This window comes from Balaenoptera acutorostrata, chromosome 3 (assembly GCF_949987535.1).
Source record: "Balaenoptera acutorostrata chromosome 3, mBalAcu1.1, whole genome shotgun sequence".
Taxonomy (NCBI): Eukaryota; Metazoa; Chordata; class Mammalia; order Artiodactyla; family Balaenopteridae; genus Balaenoptera; species Balaenoptera acutorostrata.
The window spans coordinates 25,381,050-25,397,883 of record NC_080066.1 but is presented as its reverse complement, the minus strand read 5'-3'; the positions used below and the strand labels follow the sequence as shown (position 1 = coordinate 25,397,883).

General features: G+C 38.9%; 1 protein-coding gene and 1 non-coding gene across 4 annotated transcripts in view; both read right to left on the bottom strand.

The window, feature by feature from the left end:
- The window catches only part of PRKCQ (protein kinase C theta), a 152,168-nt gene that overhangs the window by 87,076 nt on the left and 48,258 nt on the right, over positions 1-16,834 (bottom strand). For all 3 annotated transcript variants that reach the window (XM_057544212.1, XM_057544213.1, XM_007167435.3), the window contains 3 exons: positions 14,874-15,073; positions 11,259-11,319; positions 1,176-1,338 (listed from right to left, as the gene is read on the bottom strand). In XM_057544212.1, coding sequence (XP_057400195.1) covers positions 1,176-1,338; positions 11,259-11,319; positions 14,874-15,073 — 424 coding nt within the window. The remainder of the gene's footprint in view (positions 1-1,175; positions 1,339-11,258; positions 11,320-14,873; positions 15,074-16,834) is intronic.
- LOC130707776 (U6 spliceosomal RNA) lies at positions 2,480-2,587 on the bottom strand. Its single transcript, XR_009007806.1, has one exon. It is a non-coding gene; the product is annotated as a U6 spliceosomal RNA (small nuclear RNA).

Sequence of the window (16,834 nt, the reverse complement as noted above, 5' to 3'; positions counted from 1 at the left end):
AAATGGATAAAGGGGGGACTTCCCTGGTGGTCCAGTGGTAAAGAATCCGCCTTCCCATACAGGGGACACGAGTTCGATCCCTGGTTGGGGAAGTAAGATCCCACATGCCGCGGGGCAACTAAGCCCACACGCCACACCTAGAGAAGAGAAAACCCGCATGCCACAGCTAGAGAGAAGCCTGCACACTGCCACAACTAGAGAAGCACGTGTGCCGCAACGAAAGACCTCGCGTGCCACAACTAAGACCCGATGCAGGCAAAAAAAGAAAAATTTTTTAAAATTAATAAATAAATAAATATTTTTAAAAAATGGATCATGGGCTCGTGGTAGCAAATTTCCACGTCTACGCTTAAAAATTCAATGTCTCACTAAGCTCAGTACAGATAAGCAAAGATATCTACATTTATAACATTTTATTTTATAACATTTTATTTCCTCTTTCTGAGTATCTGAGAATATTTGCAACTAATGAATTCTCAAGCTTAAGACCGATGCCTGAGTAACATTCACTATTAGAAAGGAAGGAGGTTCAAGTCATTAGATGAAGACAGTTGATGGAAATCCACCAAAAGTCTTCTTGACCTCTGGATACCCTGGTTAAGCAGGGGTTAAGGAGAGAACACCCCAGAAGAGGCGAGGAGGCTGAGGCCAGAGATAGAAGTCATTTCAAGTCTCCACTCCACCATAGCCTTTGCTGTGTGTTTACCAATCTCTCTGTTCGAGGGCTCTTAAGACACCCAAGAGCCTTGTAAACACTGAAACCCATTAGCTCCAATGGGCAAATGTTGCCCATTGCAGACATTAGTAGCAGCACAGTTGGGCTGTTGAGCTGGTGGCAGTCTTGACTGTAAAACTGTGCTTACGATAAAGACCTCTCCTTCTTCTTTCCCTTCCCACTCACCCCCATAAGCCTCCCATTTAATTGGAAACTGAAGTCCTTGGAACCTTTCCTAAGGAGGCTGGTTTCCTTGCTCTACAGGAGTTATATGATGAAAATGTTCTATAGAGTCACACCCTTTGAGCCTTCTCAATCCAGGTGAGGCCACTGGAAACTCTCAGGTGGTACCTATTCTGGCACACTTCCCCAAGGAGGGGCATGCCAGACCTGGTGGATCAAGAAGATGCGACAGAATGCATAACCTGAAGCTTGGGAGTGAAATGCTGAGTTACCATACCAGACAAACTCATGGCAGACGGAGCAAAACGTGGGTTGTGGGAAAAACGTGGCCGTGAACTCATGGCACTTGACGTGGTGGACTTTGGCCTGTTTGATGGCTCCTCGGCGCTGATGCAGAGCAAAGAAGCCTTCGTTCTCGAATTCACTCATGTCCTTTGTGTCTGCAGGAAGAGGACAGGGGACAGAGTGACATTCTGCCACATGGCTGTCAGAGCTGGGGGCAGCAGGGTGGGGGAGATGGGGAAGGGGCAGAGACTGATGAGGAATGAGACAAGCATCGAGACCAGCAAATCCCAAGTACTTCTTTTTTTTTTGAATTTTTGAATTTTATTTTATTTATTTTTTATACAGCACGTTCTTATTAGTTATCTATTTTATACATATTATTGTATATATGTCAATCCCAATCTCCCACTTCATCCCACCCCACCCCTCACTTTCCCCACTTGGTGTCCATACGTTTGTTCTCTTCATCTGTGTCTCTATTTCGGCTTTGCAGATAGGTTCATCTGTACCATTTTTCTAGATTCCACATATATATGTTAATATACGATATCTGTTTTCCTCTTTCTGACTTACTTCACTCTGTATGACAGTCTCTAGGTCCATCCACGTCTCTACAAATGACCCAATTTCGTTCCTTTTTACGGCTGAGTAATATTCCACTGTATATATGTGCCACATCTTCTTTATCCATTCGTCTGTCGATGGGCATTTAGGTTGTTTCCATGACCTGGCTATTGTAAATAGTGCTGCAATGAACACTGGGGTACATGTGTTTTCTTGAATTATGGTTTTCTCTGGGTATATGCCCAGTAGTGGGATTGCTGGGTCATATGGTAATTCTATTTTTCGTTTTTTAAGGAACCTCCATAGTGTTCTCCATAGTGGCTGTATCAATTTACATTCCCACCACAGTGCAAGAGGGTTCCCTTTTCTCCACACCCTCTCCAGCATTTGCTGTTTGTAGATTTTTAAAAATATTTTTTTGCTGATGTTTTCTTTTTTTTTCCTTAACATCTTTATTGCAGTATAATTGCTTTACAATGGTGTTAGTTTCTGCTTTATAACAAAGTGAATCAGCTATACACACACATATATCCCCATATCTCTTCCCTCTTGTGTCTCCCTCCCTCCATCCTCCCTATCCCACCCCTCTAGGTGGTCACAAAGCACTGAGCTGATCTCCCTGTGCTATGCAGCTGCTTCCCACTAGCTATTTTACATTTGGTAGTGTATATATGTCCATGCCACTCTATCACTTTGTCCCAGCTTACTGTTCCCCCTCCCTGTGTCCTCAAGTCCATTCTCTAGTAGGTCTGCATCTTTATTCATCATCCTTGCGCAGGGGCCATGCTAATCTTCTCTGTATCGTTCCAATTTTAGTATATGTGCTGCCGAAGTGAGCACTGTTGTTTGTAGATTTTCTGATGATGGCCATTCTAAGTGGTGTAAGGTGATACCTCATTATAGTTTTGACTTGCATTCCTAATAATTAGTGATGTTGAGCAGCTCTTCATGTGCCTCTTGGCCATCTGTTTGTCTTCTTTGGAGATATGTCTATTTAGGTCTTCTGCCCATTTTTGTATTGGGTTGTTTTTTTAATATTGAGCTGCATGAACGGTTTATATATTTTGGAGATTAATCCTGTGTCCTTTGATTTGTTTGCAAATATTTTCTCCCATTCTGAGGGTTGTCTTTTCGTTTTGTTTATAGTTTCCTTTACTATGCAAAAGCTTTTAAGTTTCATTAGGTCCCATTTGTTTATTTTTGTTTTTATTTCCATTTCTCTAGGAGGTGGATCAAAAAAGATCTTACTGTGATTTATGTCAAAGAGCGTTCTTTGTATGTTTTCCTCTAACAGTATTATAGTGTCTGGTCTTACATTTAGGTCTTTAATCCATTTTGAGTTTATTTTTGTGTATGGTGTCAGGGAGTGTTCTAATTTCATTTACATGTAGCTATCCAGTTTTCCCAGCACCACTTATTGAGGAGACTGTCTTTTCTCCATTGTATATCCTTGCCTCCTTTGTCATAGATTAGTTGACCATAGGTGTGTGGGTTTATCTCTGGGCTTTCCATCTTGTTCCATTGATCTATTTCTGTTTTTGTGCCAGCACCATATTATCTTGATTACTGTAGCTTTGTAGTATAGTCTGAAGTCAGGGAGTCTGATTCCTCCAGCTCCGTTTTTTTCCCTCAGGACTGCTTTGGCTATTCGGGGTCTTTTGTGTCTCCATACAAATATTAAGATTTTTTTCTAGTTCTGTAAAAAATGCCACTGGTAATTTGACAGGGATTGCATTGAATCTGTAGATTGCTTTGGGTAGTATAGTCATTTTCACAATATTGATTCTTCCAATCCAAGAACATGGTATATCTCTCCAACTGTCTGTGTCATCTTTGATTTCTTTCATCAGTGTCTTATAGTTTTCTGCATACAGGTCTTTTGTCTCCTTAGGTAGGTTTATTCCTAGGTACTTTATTCTTTTTGTTGCAAAGGTGAATGGGATTGTTTCCTTAATTTCTCTTTCTGATCTTTTATTGTTAGTATATAGGAATGCAAGAGATTTCTGTGCATTAATTTTGTATCCTGCAACTTTACCAAATTCATTGATTAGCTCTAGTAGTTTTCTGGTGGCATCTTCAGCATTCTCTATGTATAGTATCATGTCATCTGCAAACAGTGACAGTTTTACTTCTTCTTTTCTTTACAAATTTTCTTCAATTTGTAATCCTTTTATTTCTTTTTCTTCTCTGATTGCTGTGCCTAGGACTTCCAAAAGTATATTGAATAACAGTGGCGAGAGTGGACATCCTTGTCTTGCTCCTGATATTAGAGGAAATACTTTCAGTTCTTCGCCATCGAGAATGATGTTGGCTGTGGGTTTGTCATATACAGCCTTTATTATGTTGAGGTAGGTTCCCTCTATGCCCACTTTCTGGAGAGTTTTTATCATAAATCGGTGTTGAATTTTGTCAAACGCTTTTTCTGCATCTATTGAGATGATCATATGGTTTTTATTCTTCAGTTTGTTAATATGGTGTATCACTGATGAATTTGCGTATGTTGAAGAATCCTTGCCTCCCTGGGATAAATCCCACTTGATCAGGTGTATGATCCTTCTAATGTGTTGCTGGATTCTGTCTGCTAGTATTTTGTTGAGGATTTTTGCATCTATATTCATCAGTGATATTGGTCTGTAATTTTCTTTTTCTGTAGTATCTCTGTCTGGTTTTGGTATCAGGGTGATGGTGGCCTTGTAGAATGAGTTTAGGAGTGTTCCTTCCTCTGCAATTTTTTGGAAGAGTTTGAGAAGGATGGGTGTTAGCTCTTCTCTAAATGGTTGACAGAATTCACCTGTGAAGCCATCTGGTCCTGGACTTTTGTTTGTTGGAAAATTTTTAATCAACAGTTTCAATTTCATTACTTGTGATTGGTCTGTTCATATTTTCTGTTTCTTCCTGGTTCAGTCTTGGAAGGTTATTCCTTTCTAAGAATTTGTCCATTTTTTCCAGGTCGTCCATTATATTGGCATAGAGTTGCTTGTAGTAGTCTTTTATGATGCTTTGTATTTCTGCGGTGTCTGTTTAACTTCTCCATTTTCATTTCTAATTTTATTGATTTGAGTCCTCTCCCTCTTTTTCTTGATGAGTCTGGCTAAAGGTTTATCAATTTTGTTTCTCTTCTCAGAGAATCAGCTTTCAGTTTTATTGATCTTTTCTACTGTTTTCTTTGTTTCTATTTCATTTATTTCTGCTCTGATCTTTATGATTTCTTTCCTTCTACTACCTTTGGGTTTTGTTCTTCTTTCTCTAGTTCTTTTAGGTGTAAGGTTAGATTGTTTGAGATTTTTCTTGTTTCTTGAGGTAGGCTTGTATAGCTATAAACTTCCCTCTTAGAACTGCTTTTGCTGCATCCCAGAGGTTTTGGTTCATCGTGTTTTCATTTTCATTTGTCTCTAGGTATCTTTTGATTTCCTCTTTGATTTCTTCAGTGATCTCTTGGTTATTTAGTAACGTATTGTTTTGCCTCCAAGTGTTTGTGTTTTTTACGGTTTTTTCCCTGTAATTTATTTCTAATCTCATAGTGCTGTGGTCAGAAAAGATGGTTGATATGACTTCTATTTTCTTAAATTTACTGAGGCTTGATTTGTGACCCAAGATGTGATCTAACCTGGAGAATGTTCCGTGTGCACTTGAGAAGAAAGTGTAATCTGCTGCTTTTGGATGGAATGGCCTATAAATATCAATTAAATCTATCTGGTCTATTGTGTCATTTAAAGTTTCTGTTTCGTTATTAATTTTCTGTTTGGATGATCTGTCCATTGGTGTAAGTGAGGTATTAAAGTCCTCCACTATTATTGTGTTACTGTCGATTTCCTCTTTTAGAGCAGATAGCAGTTGCCTTATGTATTGAGGTGCTCCTATGTTGGGTGCATATATATTTATAATGGTTATATCTTCTTCTTGGATTGATCCCTTGATCATTATGTAGTGTCCTTCCTTGTCTCTTGTAACATGCTTTATTTTAAAGTCTATTTTATCTGATATGGGTATTGCTATTCCAGCTTTCTTTTGATTTCCATTTGCATGGAATATCTTTTTCCATCCCCTCACTTTCAGTCTGTATGTGTCCCTAGGTCTGAAGTGGGTCTCTTGTAGACAGCATATATATGGGTCTTGTTTTTGTATCCATTCAGTGAGCTTGTGTCTTTTGGTTGGAGCATTTAATCCATGCACGTTTAAGGTAATTATTGATATGTATGTTCCTATGACCATTTTCTTAATTGTTATGGGTTTGTTTTTGTAGGTCCTTTTCTTCTCTTGTGTTTCCCACTTAGAGAAGTTCCTTTAGCATTTGTTGTAGAGCTGGTTTGGTGGTACTGAATTCTCTTAGCTTTTGCTTGCCTGTAAAGCTTTTGAGTTCTCCATCAAATCTGAATGAGATCCTTGCTAGGTAGAGTAATCTTGGTTGTAGTTTCTTCCCTTTCATCACTTTAAATGTATCGTGCCACTCCCTTCTGGCTTGTAGAGTTTCTGCTGAGAAATCAGCTGTTAACCTTATGGGAATTCCCTTGTATATTATTTGTCATTTTTCCCTTGTTGCTTTCAATAATTTTTGTCTTTAATTTTTGTCAAGTTGATTACTATGTGTCTCGGCGTGTTTCTCCTTGGGTTTATCCAGCCTGGGACTCTCTGTGCTTCCTGCACTTGGGTGGCTATTTCCTTTCCCATGTTAGGGAAGTTTTCGACTATAATCTCTTCAAATATTTTCTCGGGTCCTTTCTGTCTTCTCTGTCTGGGACCCCTATAATGCAAATGCTGTTGCGTTTAATGTTGTCCCAGAGGTCTCTCAGGCTGTCTTCATTTCTTTTCATTTTTTCTTTATTCTGTTCCATGGCAGTGAATTCTACCATTCTGTCTTCCAGGTCACTTATCTGTTCTTATGCCTCAGTTATTCTGCTATTGATTCCTGCTAGTTTATTTTTCATTTCAGTTATTGTATTGTTCATCTGTTTGTTTGTTCTTTAATTCTTCTAGGTGTTTGTTCCTTAATTCTTCTAGGTCTTTGTTAAACATCTCTTGCATCTTCTCGATCTTTGCCTCCATTCTTTTTCTGAGGTCCTGGATTATCTTCACTATCATTATTCTGAATTCCTTTTCTGGAAGGTTGGCTACCTCCACTTCATTTAGTTGTTTTTCTGGGGTTTTATCTTGTTCCTTCATCTGGTACATAGTCCTCTGTCTTTTCATTTTGTCTATCTTTCTGTGAATGTGGTTTTCGTTCCACAGGCTGCAGAATTGTAGTTCTTCTTGCTTCTGCTGTCTGCCCTCTCCTAAGTACTTCTTAAGGTTGGTACAATACGAAGTGTCTTTCCTTAATTCCATAACAGGATTATCAGAGGGTGTATTGTTATAGGATTGAAACAATGAGGCTGGATTACTGGCGTGACCCTTCACTCCTCTTTCATGATGCTCAGCTATATCCTCTTTCAATTTTTAAAACCAAAAGTCGGAACATTCAAGGTATTTAGCAGCCTCACATATTCACTGTCAATGATGATTCAGCCAGAAAAGGCAGGAAGCGGCAAATAACTTGCCTGTAATTCTAGAGAATAATGTGGTTACTGACAGTAAGTTGGAAATGACATTTTTTTTTAGGTCCCAGGATGCTTTATATCTGGTTGTTTATGGACAAGAAAACGTAGGAGGGAGGTGGCCAGACTTCTGAAGACAAAAGAACTTTGGGAAGTTGTTTATGCTCTGGTTCCTGAGGCCCACAATAATCAGAGGCACCAGCCACAGATTACACAGGTCAAAGTGGGAAGGGCCAGAGATGAACAGATCACTGCAATTAAAAAAAATGTAATCCTGGATGCTACCTAGTCACCTACATCAAATCATCACATTCACATTTCTTCAGTTCGCCCTGGGCTCTGGATATTGGTGAAGATACTTTGGGTAGTAACTGTCCACAGTGCCCAATGCCCAAATGACATCTTCCCAAAAGGCTGGTAGAATTCTGAGAATACCAGTGAGACTATCAGCCCTGGCTGAAGCCCAGGCCCAAAGAAAACACACAACAGCAAGGCAGTCGTGGTTCAACAGCACGATGGAAACTCCAGCATGTGAGAGAGTGTGACATGGTAAACAAGAAAGAAATAACAAAAATAATCATCATCACTAAAACAAGGGCAATGAATTTAATGATTAGAGTTCCTACAACCACAATTTTAAGTAGCTTGAAGATTCTTGGATGACTTATTCTATTTATTTTTTCCAAATACAAAAAATGGAGGTTTAGCGAGAATAAGGGGCTCATGTTTCACAAATGAAAAGAGTTCACAATATTTAAACGAAATTATTTCCATCCTGGCTAAGCCATGGCAGAGACTGGACAACACACTTGAGGCAAATGTTCCTGCCGAAGTACCTTAATTTCCCCACCCCTTAGAGTGGCCAGGCTAGAAACACACTGGGTGGACAAAGGTGGGGCATGGAGGTGGGGACCTCTCCCCCAGGATCCAGCCTAGTCTCAGGACTCATTTTAGGACAAAAGTCTTCTCCACAGGGCTCCACAGGTCTGTTTTATGGAAACTCCAAACTTGCAGATTAAAAGCCTTCCTAATAAAGAGCTCCTTAGATAGGGCTGAATATTTTGCCTAATACTTCATTAGGCAATTTAAGTCTTTTTATTAGGAACTGGGTCAGAAATAAACTAGGCTTGGTGAATAAGGGATTAAATTTAGAGTCACTAAGGCAATTGCCTTCTTCCTCAAGTTCTGGTTTAAGTGCAGAGATCAATTTACAACTTGGGACTGGCATAGTAGGCCATTTGTCAGTAAGATTTGACTCATTTTTATTTTGGTCCAGATGAAATGAAATGAAATAAAGCATAAAATTACTTTTAAATTCGGGATGGAAGTGAATTATTCTGGGAACCCTATCTGTATTACTGTAAAAAATTATATATATATATAATTATGTAAAAATTATATATAGTCTAATACATAAACTATTATATAATAGTACAGACTACATATAACTATATATTTATAAATATAAAATAGTCTGTGTATTAGAATATAACACTGTACATTTAAAAAATGCCAGAGTATTAAAAAGGAATTCATTCCCTTGCTCCTTCCTGTGATTTCCTTTATCCTGACCATTTCAATCATTACAAGAAAGTAAATGTATAAAAGCTCAGAATTTTAAAAATTCTCCTTGTATTTACTGTTTATTTCTGAAGTAATTTGGTCTTCTGTTTATTGGCTTGAATAAGTGCATTGGTTTTTGTATGTTTGGTTATTTCTTTTATAGTAATGGCGCCCAATCTATTTATTTAGTTTAATCTGTCACTTGTTTGTAGTCAGTTAAATCACAAATATTTCCTGGCCAGCTGTGAGCAAATTGTTATGCTGAATGTTCTAAAGAACTATGAGACATTACCCCTAATTCTGAATGTCTAATAGCCCAGTCAGGAAGACATGGCACTCACACAAAGAACAGACTTGGAGATAAGTACACACCCATACTTTTTAGGAGGTAGGAAAAGGAATTACAAAAGAGGCCATGAAGAGGCAGCTGAAAAATTATGAGGAAAACTTGAATAATATTACATCAAGCAATCCAAGAAAGAATGGGTTTCTCAGCATTGACTGAAACAGATGTCAAGGGAATTGAAGGTTAAGACACATGCATTTGTTTTGAGGATTCGTTCTCTTGGAGAAAGCCATGTAGCAGATTGTTTGAAATATAAGCCAGACTCTTAGGGTTTAAGAATTGACAGAGTAGTGAAGAAACAGGGATTGATACATTAAACTGCTTTCTCAAGAAATGTGTCAGGGAAGGAAAGGAAAGAAAAACTCATGGAGGTTAAAACGTTTTAAAAAATTTCCTTTTCAGGTTGGAGAAGATGGCTTAATTATGTATGTCTTGGCAATGAGGTAGAAACCACAGAAAGACAGAAAAGTTGAAGGTGCCAGAGAGGAAGCGTGACTGATATTACAGAGCTGCTAGGGGTGAGAGACAGGAGACCAAGAAAGGGAGGGACTTTCTCCGAGGCAGAAGAGCAGGAAGAGATGCAGGATGAAGCAGCTGAATCCTAAAGTGCAGAGACGGACAGAAGACATAGTCTCTCCCAATTACACTGGAGGTAAAGCCAACCTCCAAGAGTAAGAGAAGATCAAGACACCTTCAGCAACCAAGGAGTATGGGCATGTTTGGAATAGCCATTGTGTGGGAACCAAAAGAAAATAAAAGGAATTTCTAAATTCAGAGTGAGTCCAACTGAACAGTTCAACAAACATTCATTGAGTACCTCCTACGTACTCAATGAAATAGGAATATGAATGAAATCATGCCATTTGCAGCAACATGGCCAGACCTAGAGATGATCATATTAAGAGAAGCCAGACAGAGAAAAGGCAAATATCATATGATATCACTTATATGTGGAATCTAAAGAAAAAGAAAGACACAACTGAACTTATTTACAAAACAGAAATAGACCCACAGACATAGAAAACAAACTTATGGTTACCAAAGGGGAAGGGGGTGGAGCGATAAAAATAGGAATTTGGGCTTAACATATACACACTATTATATATAAAATAGATAATCCACAAGGACCTACTGTATAACAGAGGGAACTATACCCAATATTTTGTAATAACCTATAAGGGAAAAAGATCTGAAAAAGAAAGTATATATTGGGTTGGCCAGAAAGTTCGTTTGGGTTTTTCTGCAACACCTTACGGAAAAACCCGAACGAACTTTTTGGCCAATCGTGTGTGTGTGTGTGTGTGTGTGTGTGTGTGTGTGTGTGTGTGTGTGTGTGTGTGTGTATAAAATAGATATATATATCTGAATAACCGTAATGTACACCTGAAACTAACACAACATCGCAAATCAACTATACTTTAATAAAAAAAGATTTTAGGAGTAGTAGCATTTGATTCATTGACACAGCACTTTGACAACAGGATATAAACGCAACAGGAAGAACTGACGGGCTGTCACAGGCACCAAGCACACTGCCTGTAAATGTAACTTCTGTGAACGGCATCTGTGTGTGAGATGGAAGTGAAACTCTTTAGTGATGCATTTTTTTCCCTCCTTGTTCCTAAAAGGATTTGAGGTGACTAACTTGAAGCATTAGTATTTTGCTACTATAGTGTTATAGAAAATATCGGTTTCTTATTTATTTTGTATCCTACTGATGGTGTGACAACTTGTTATATCACATCATTTATACACAGTGTGTACACACAGAGCAACACAGTAGCAGAGCCTTTGGTGTTTACATTAAATTCCCAAATGAAAATACAGACAGACTAGAAAAGCACTGGGCATATGAATTCATACCATTTAAAAACGAATGCTATAAATGTTTTCTATTTCTGTGTGGATCTGGCCCCATAGAGTGTATACTCAACTCATGCTTGAGCACCACTGGGAATTTTAAGAAAATTCCTCGTGCTTCCATCTTCTTTGAAAAGCCAAGTGAAATAAGTGGCACAGGAGAGGAGACATGCCCGCCACACCCCCAAACAGGAATAAAAATGCCACTTGCCACTCATTTCCAGAAAGTATCTTGCGTTCATTAGCATTCGGCCTTGAGGTTTCAGCTCTAACTGGTGGAAGGAAGGAAAGAAACAAGGGTCAGAATGTGAGACAAGTGCTGAGTTGAATGACATCACAACTGGTGAGTTTGGTGATGGCAGGAGATCCCCAGCGGAGGGCCCACCCCTGTTCCCTTTCACTTAACTTACCCCTATTATCTTTAGACTAGCACAGCATCCGTGAACATAGGCTTTCTTTTATTAAAACACCTCAGCAACTACCTAATTTGACTTGGAGATCAAAACTTCCTTAAGGAAGAAACCAAATTCTAAAACAGATTCTATCTGAATTCCTTGCCCTGTGCTACTGCTTATCTGAAGAGTTGTAATAGGGTAGATTCATATCTTGATGGTGACAAAAGAATCATGGAGGCTGGGGACTAGCTCACTTGGAGAACAAGTAGGTTCCCTTTGGAAAGAAAGAGAAATCCTGCTTTGAGGATGCCTGAATACACTTGCCTCTAGGTTAATTGGGTATTAAATGGGAGTGGCCTTTTTCTTTCACACAGAGAGCCTGTTTCCTTTGGAAAGTGCTGGATAGTCTGCTAAGGGAAATTTTAATTAGATTGGTCGAGGAAGGGATTTAAAAAACATTATTTCAGGACTTCCCTGGTGGCGCTGCGGTTAAGAATCCACCTGCCAATGCAGCAGACACGAGTTCGATCCCTGGTCCGGGAAGATCTCACATGCCGTGGAGCAACTAAGCCCGTGTGCCACAACTACTGAGCCTGCGTTCTGTAGCCCGTGACCCACAACTACTGAGCCCGCGTGCTGCAACTACTGAAGCCCGCGCGCCTAGAGCCTGTGCTCCGCAACAAGAGAAGCCAACGCACTGAGCAGCCTGCCCACTGCACCGGAGAGTAGCCCCTGCACACTGCAACTAGAGAAAGCCCGCGCACAGCAACGAAGACCCAACACAGCCAAAATTAAAATATAAACAAATAAATAAATTAAAAAATATATATACATATATATATTTCAGTATCATTATGTAGAAGGGATGATGCAGGAAATCACGTGATGTGACATATGGGGGAAAATGGCAAATGTGACACGACCTGACCACTACTGATTATATACTAGACTGTAACACTGTACTGTAAATATGCTAAAAAGAATACGAAGGTGAACTGCAGGGCATTGCTGATCATTACATCCATGGGTAACTGGAATAACTGAAAAATAGTAAGAAGGGTCTGGTCGAACTCAGGATTGAATACGAATCATGGCTAAATAATTCAAGGTCATGGTGACCTTGTGCCTGTCACCAGACCTTTAAAGATCTCGGAGAACTGACATAATAGTGATGCCGGTGTTACAGCATCACTATTATTAGAATTTTATGATGTGACAAGCTTGTACTGCTTGGTTATCTACACATTCTCATGCAAGCTTAAACAGATTAATGAAAAGAGAAGTGCTTTTGACAACAAGTATGTACACCATTATTTCCTGGTTTATGGAATAATAAATAAGGAGGCAAAGATAAAGCTAGAAGAGCAAGGGAACAGGGGGTCAGTCCCAAAGGAAGTGGGAAAAATTGGTACCAGGTGACTGCAACCAATATTACCAATATTCGGTACCGATATTCAGGAATTAGTGGTGATGGAGGAAATTAAACCAGTTAGCTGCTGGAAGAACAACATTCACAGAATTTCACAGTCCCTCATGTTTTTGAGAGTGAACAGGAGATAACCGCACCAACAGGGAAAATCTTGGGAAAGCAGAAGGAAAATCTTAATGTTTGGAAACTGGATGGTGTTTATGGAAGTGAGAGGCAACTCTGAGAAAATCATTTTTGTTTTTTTTAAAATAGAGAAGCTAATTTTAAGAAAGCAGATTTCAATAGACACAAGGGAAACTATAAGTCCAAAGCAACCTGTTGACCTTTAAAACATTATAAATAAAAGTGAACTAACAAATAACCCTGAAAACAGCAAAGGTGGAAAATGTACGAAGGTTGCCAGTAGTTAAATGAGGATCCAAGGGCTTATGTCTCAAAAATCCCAATAGGCAAAAAGTGTAAAAACTCTGATAAGGATAAAATCAGAGAAAGTCGAGGCAAGAAATCAAATGCAACTTTAAGAGATACAAATAGAAAAGCAACTTGTTTGTCAGTGATGCTTAACAAAAGAATTTTTAAAATAGTTATCCTCTCATTAATTGAAAAGGAAATCAAATAGCCTGCTACTTAAAAAATGAGAGATTTGGTGACTCTTCCCTTTTTTAAAAAAAATGGGGCAGAAAGTGGAAAATAAATGGGAATGGGGGAAAAAACTGAGGAAAACTTTCTCCAGTTTCTCTCTTCTTTCTCTGAGCCTAGCCAAATGCTCCCATGATTCAGTTGTACCTATGGCCTCACCCCCTCACCTACCAGGTTTGTATAAACCTTTGACACTAAGTCACATACTTGTGACATTATCCACTTATTTAAACTCTTCCTACTTGTATAACCAGCTACCCAAGAGGAATTCTGTTTCCGAGATCCTCTCCCCAGGCTGAATGCGAAGTGCTCAACAGATACACTGAACTAAGTTATCTAAACACATCTAAGCATGGGGAACTTTAAGAAAAAATCTTGGTATATCTTTATCTTTAAAGATTACTTTAGTGATACAAGCAAAGATACACGTACTTTCCTAAAAAGTACCCTTTTTTTCAGGTCAAAAATACATAACTGACACAAAAATCTAGGTTTTAGGCTTGTATCATTCCCATTTTGAAACCTGTGACTTGAAGATCTTTTGGCTGGAGTTCTTAAGAATCTGTACAAAGCAGAAAGGTAAGAATCTCCTTTGCATAAATGATACAGACATGTGAAAACACTTTCTGGGTTTCAGATCATGTAAAAGCAGTTTTTACTAGTATATTTTCTTCAATTTTTGTACCCCAGAAATTTTCATTAGAATTGTTTATGCTTTCATATTTTACTTCTCCCTTTAACTTTCGAAACATTTGCTACCAAAATAGTTATAATCTAAGTTTTCAAAAACTTGGTGTGGTAACATGAATTGTGTATAATGTACTTTTTAGAGTAAAGTAAGCTAAGTGAATACATTATGGCTAAAAAAAAAAAATTATAGGGATTGAGATAACAAACATTAAATGGATCTTTACTCTCTCTTCTCACTTATCCACCCATCATCTTATCTAAAATATTTTATCAAGCTATCACATAGGTACCTAGATATCTTGATATCTACATGATATCTTGATAAATAGGCCACAGGTAGGTTCCCAAGTTATGGAAGATTTGTGATATTTCCAAGTTTACTTTAACAGTTATAAATAAATCAATAACAGTTCTTCATAGCCTAAGAGACCTTCTTCCCCTTACATAAGAATCAAAGAGATTTGAGTATACCAGTACGTTCTAAGACTGCAATGAATAATCATCATCATTATCAAGCCACCAATGAGTCAGTGGTAGGGAGTCAGTTTACTTAAGGCCAGTGTATCATACCTTCAGGATGACACTGAAATCTTGAACTAGTCTTCAACTACTATGGTTCTTATCACTTAATGGAATATACACTTAAAATAAAGCTCACAGCTTGGCTATTTACCCATATTTCTGTCTTCCCATTGTTTTTCCTACATCTCTCGGCCAGGGAGTAGAGCTCCACAGTTGTTTCGGATATTAGGTCCACATTTTTGCCCTTTACGATGATCTGCATTACTCTTCCCTTGTTGATATGGGCGTCAAAGGTGCTGTCCCAGGGAGGGTACATGGTTGGCTTTTTCTGGATGTACATCTGCCCATTCTCTAGGAACAGAAAGATATGTTCTCATTACTCCCTTAACCAGCCCTGGGAAATAATTCAACTCAACAGTGACACCTATTCCCTCTGCTCTCCGGGATAGATCAGTCTGTTGGGAGAACAAAAATAACACGTAAAGGAATTAGAGATTGATGTGAAAGATACAGTGGCATAATTTCAGGCTTACAATGAGTGCTCCTTTAAAAAGATATTTAAAACTTTTCCATTTGACATAAATACACTAAGAGGCAAAACCTTTAAAACATCATGAGCCATTGTTTCCTTCCCTAATTTGCAAATGAGGATATATTTTACATAAACCATGCACCCTAAGCAAAAATTAACAAGTATTCCAGAGAGGTGGTGGTCATCATCCCCAGAGCCAGTGAAGCCGGCTGTAGACCTGCAGGCAGGTGGGGGTCCTGGAAATGGTTAGCAACAGGAGTCAAGGTCAGGATGATATAGTTTAAGGGAACTTCCCCAGAACCACCAGGCGACTGGGCTTACTCGTGGGATTAGGCAGTGTTGTCATATCTTTCATCCATGTTGGATTTTCCATAGTATTTGTTCTTTAATCATTTCAGGAGCAGAAAACTGCAGCTGTATTTCAGTGTTTGTTTCTTGTGATCATAAGCACACAAAGTGGCAGATTTAGCAATTCAGAGATGTTGATAAAGCAAAAGTAAAAATTCACTTAAAACAGGGAAACAAAGCAGTTCTGAATCCTGATTCTCTCCAGCACATGATGCTAAAAGCAGAACAGGCATTTAGCATTTGCTAAATTATTCTTTGGGAGGCATACAAGGATTTGAAGAAGCAGAGACTTCAAATTTTAGGTAAACTTGGCTATGAGAGGTATAAACTCTGACAGTGTTGAGCGTGGAATAGGAAGGGGACGATTTTTATGTCTTGTTTAAAAGAAGTTTAACTCAGGATCGGACTTTAAGAAAAAGCAACGGCAATATTAGTGATCAGAGTAATGTTTTACTTCCACAGGCTTGAAGTCACCCCTCATAATTCCTTTAATTCCTCCCAACCATAACCATTCTCCACACCCCGAAAAAGGACAGAAATTCCCACGGCAAGGCATTTTTTACACCTTCATTCAGTAATGTTTGCAATCACTTAAAAAGAGAACCAGAACTCAAGAGCCTATCTATTTAAAGTGGGTTTTGCCGTTTTCAAAGGCTCCCAGACGGACAGCGCTGTGTCCTGTTTGTCCCTGTCCTACTGCTTTACGTAAAATGCAGCCTCACACCCCCGAGACTGAAATGTGCTTAAACTCTAGAGAAGTAATATTTGAATGATAATGTTCAGAGTGATTTCTTTTCAGAACAAAACTAAAACAAAATCGACACCCCCATACCTCCAAACTCCACAGCCTAACCTTTTGGAAAAACAAAGTCTTTTTCGACACATTCTCTGGATCCACACGGCTGATTAGACTAAGTTCAAAGGCAAGGCCAAAAGAAGAAGAAATTTTAAAAAGGCTCTCAAGAGGCAAATGTCAGTGAGAGCTGTGGCTGTAAAGGGAACTGGATCCCGGGGACCCATTAAGTCGAAAGCAGCTTTGAAAAACTCAGACATTGCACACTTCAAAGATTTTGGTGACCTTTGAAAGGTTTTAGATTGGGAACAAGTGCCATTCTCACTTTTAACTAAACAGGAGAGAAACCTGGGCAGAAGGGAAATCGAGATCATCAGACAGTCTCCCCCGCTTTGATGTGCTCGCAGGGTCTGGAAGGCTGAAGTCAGTCAACCACAGA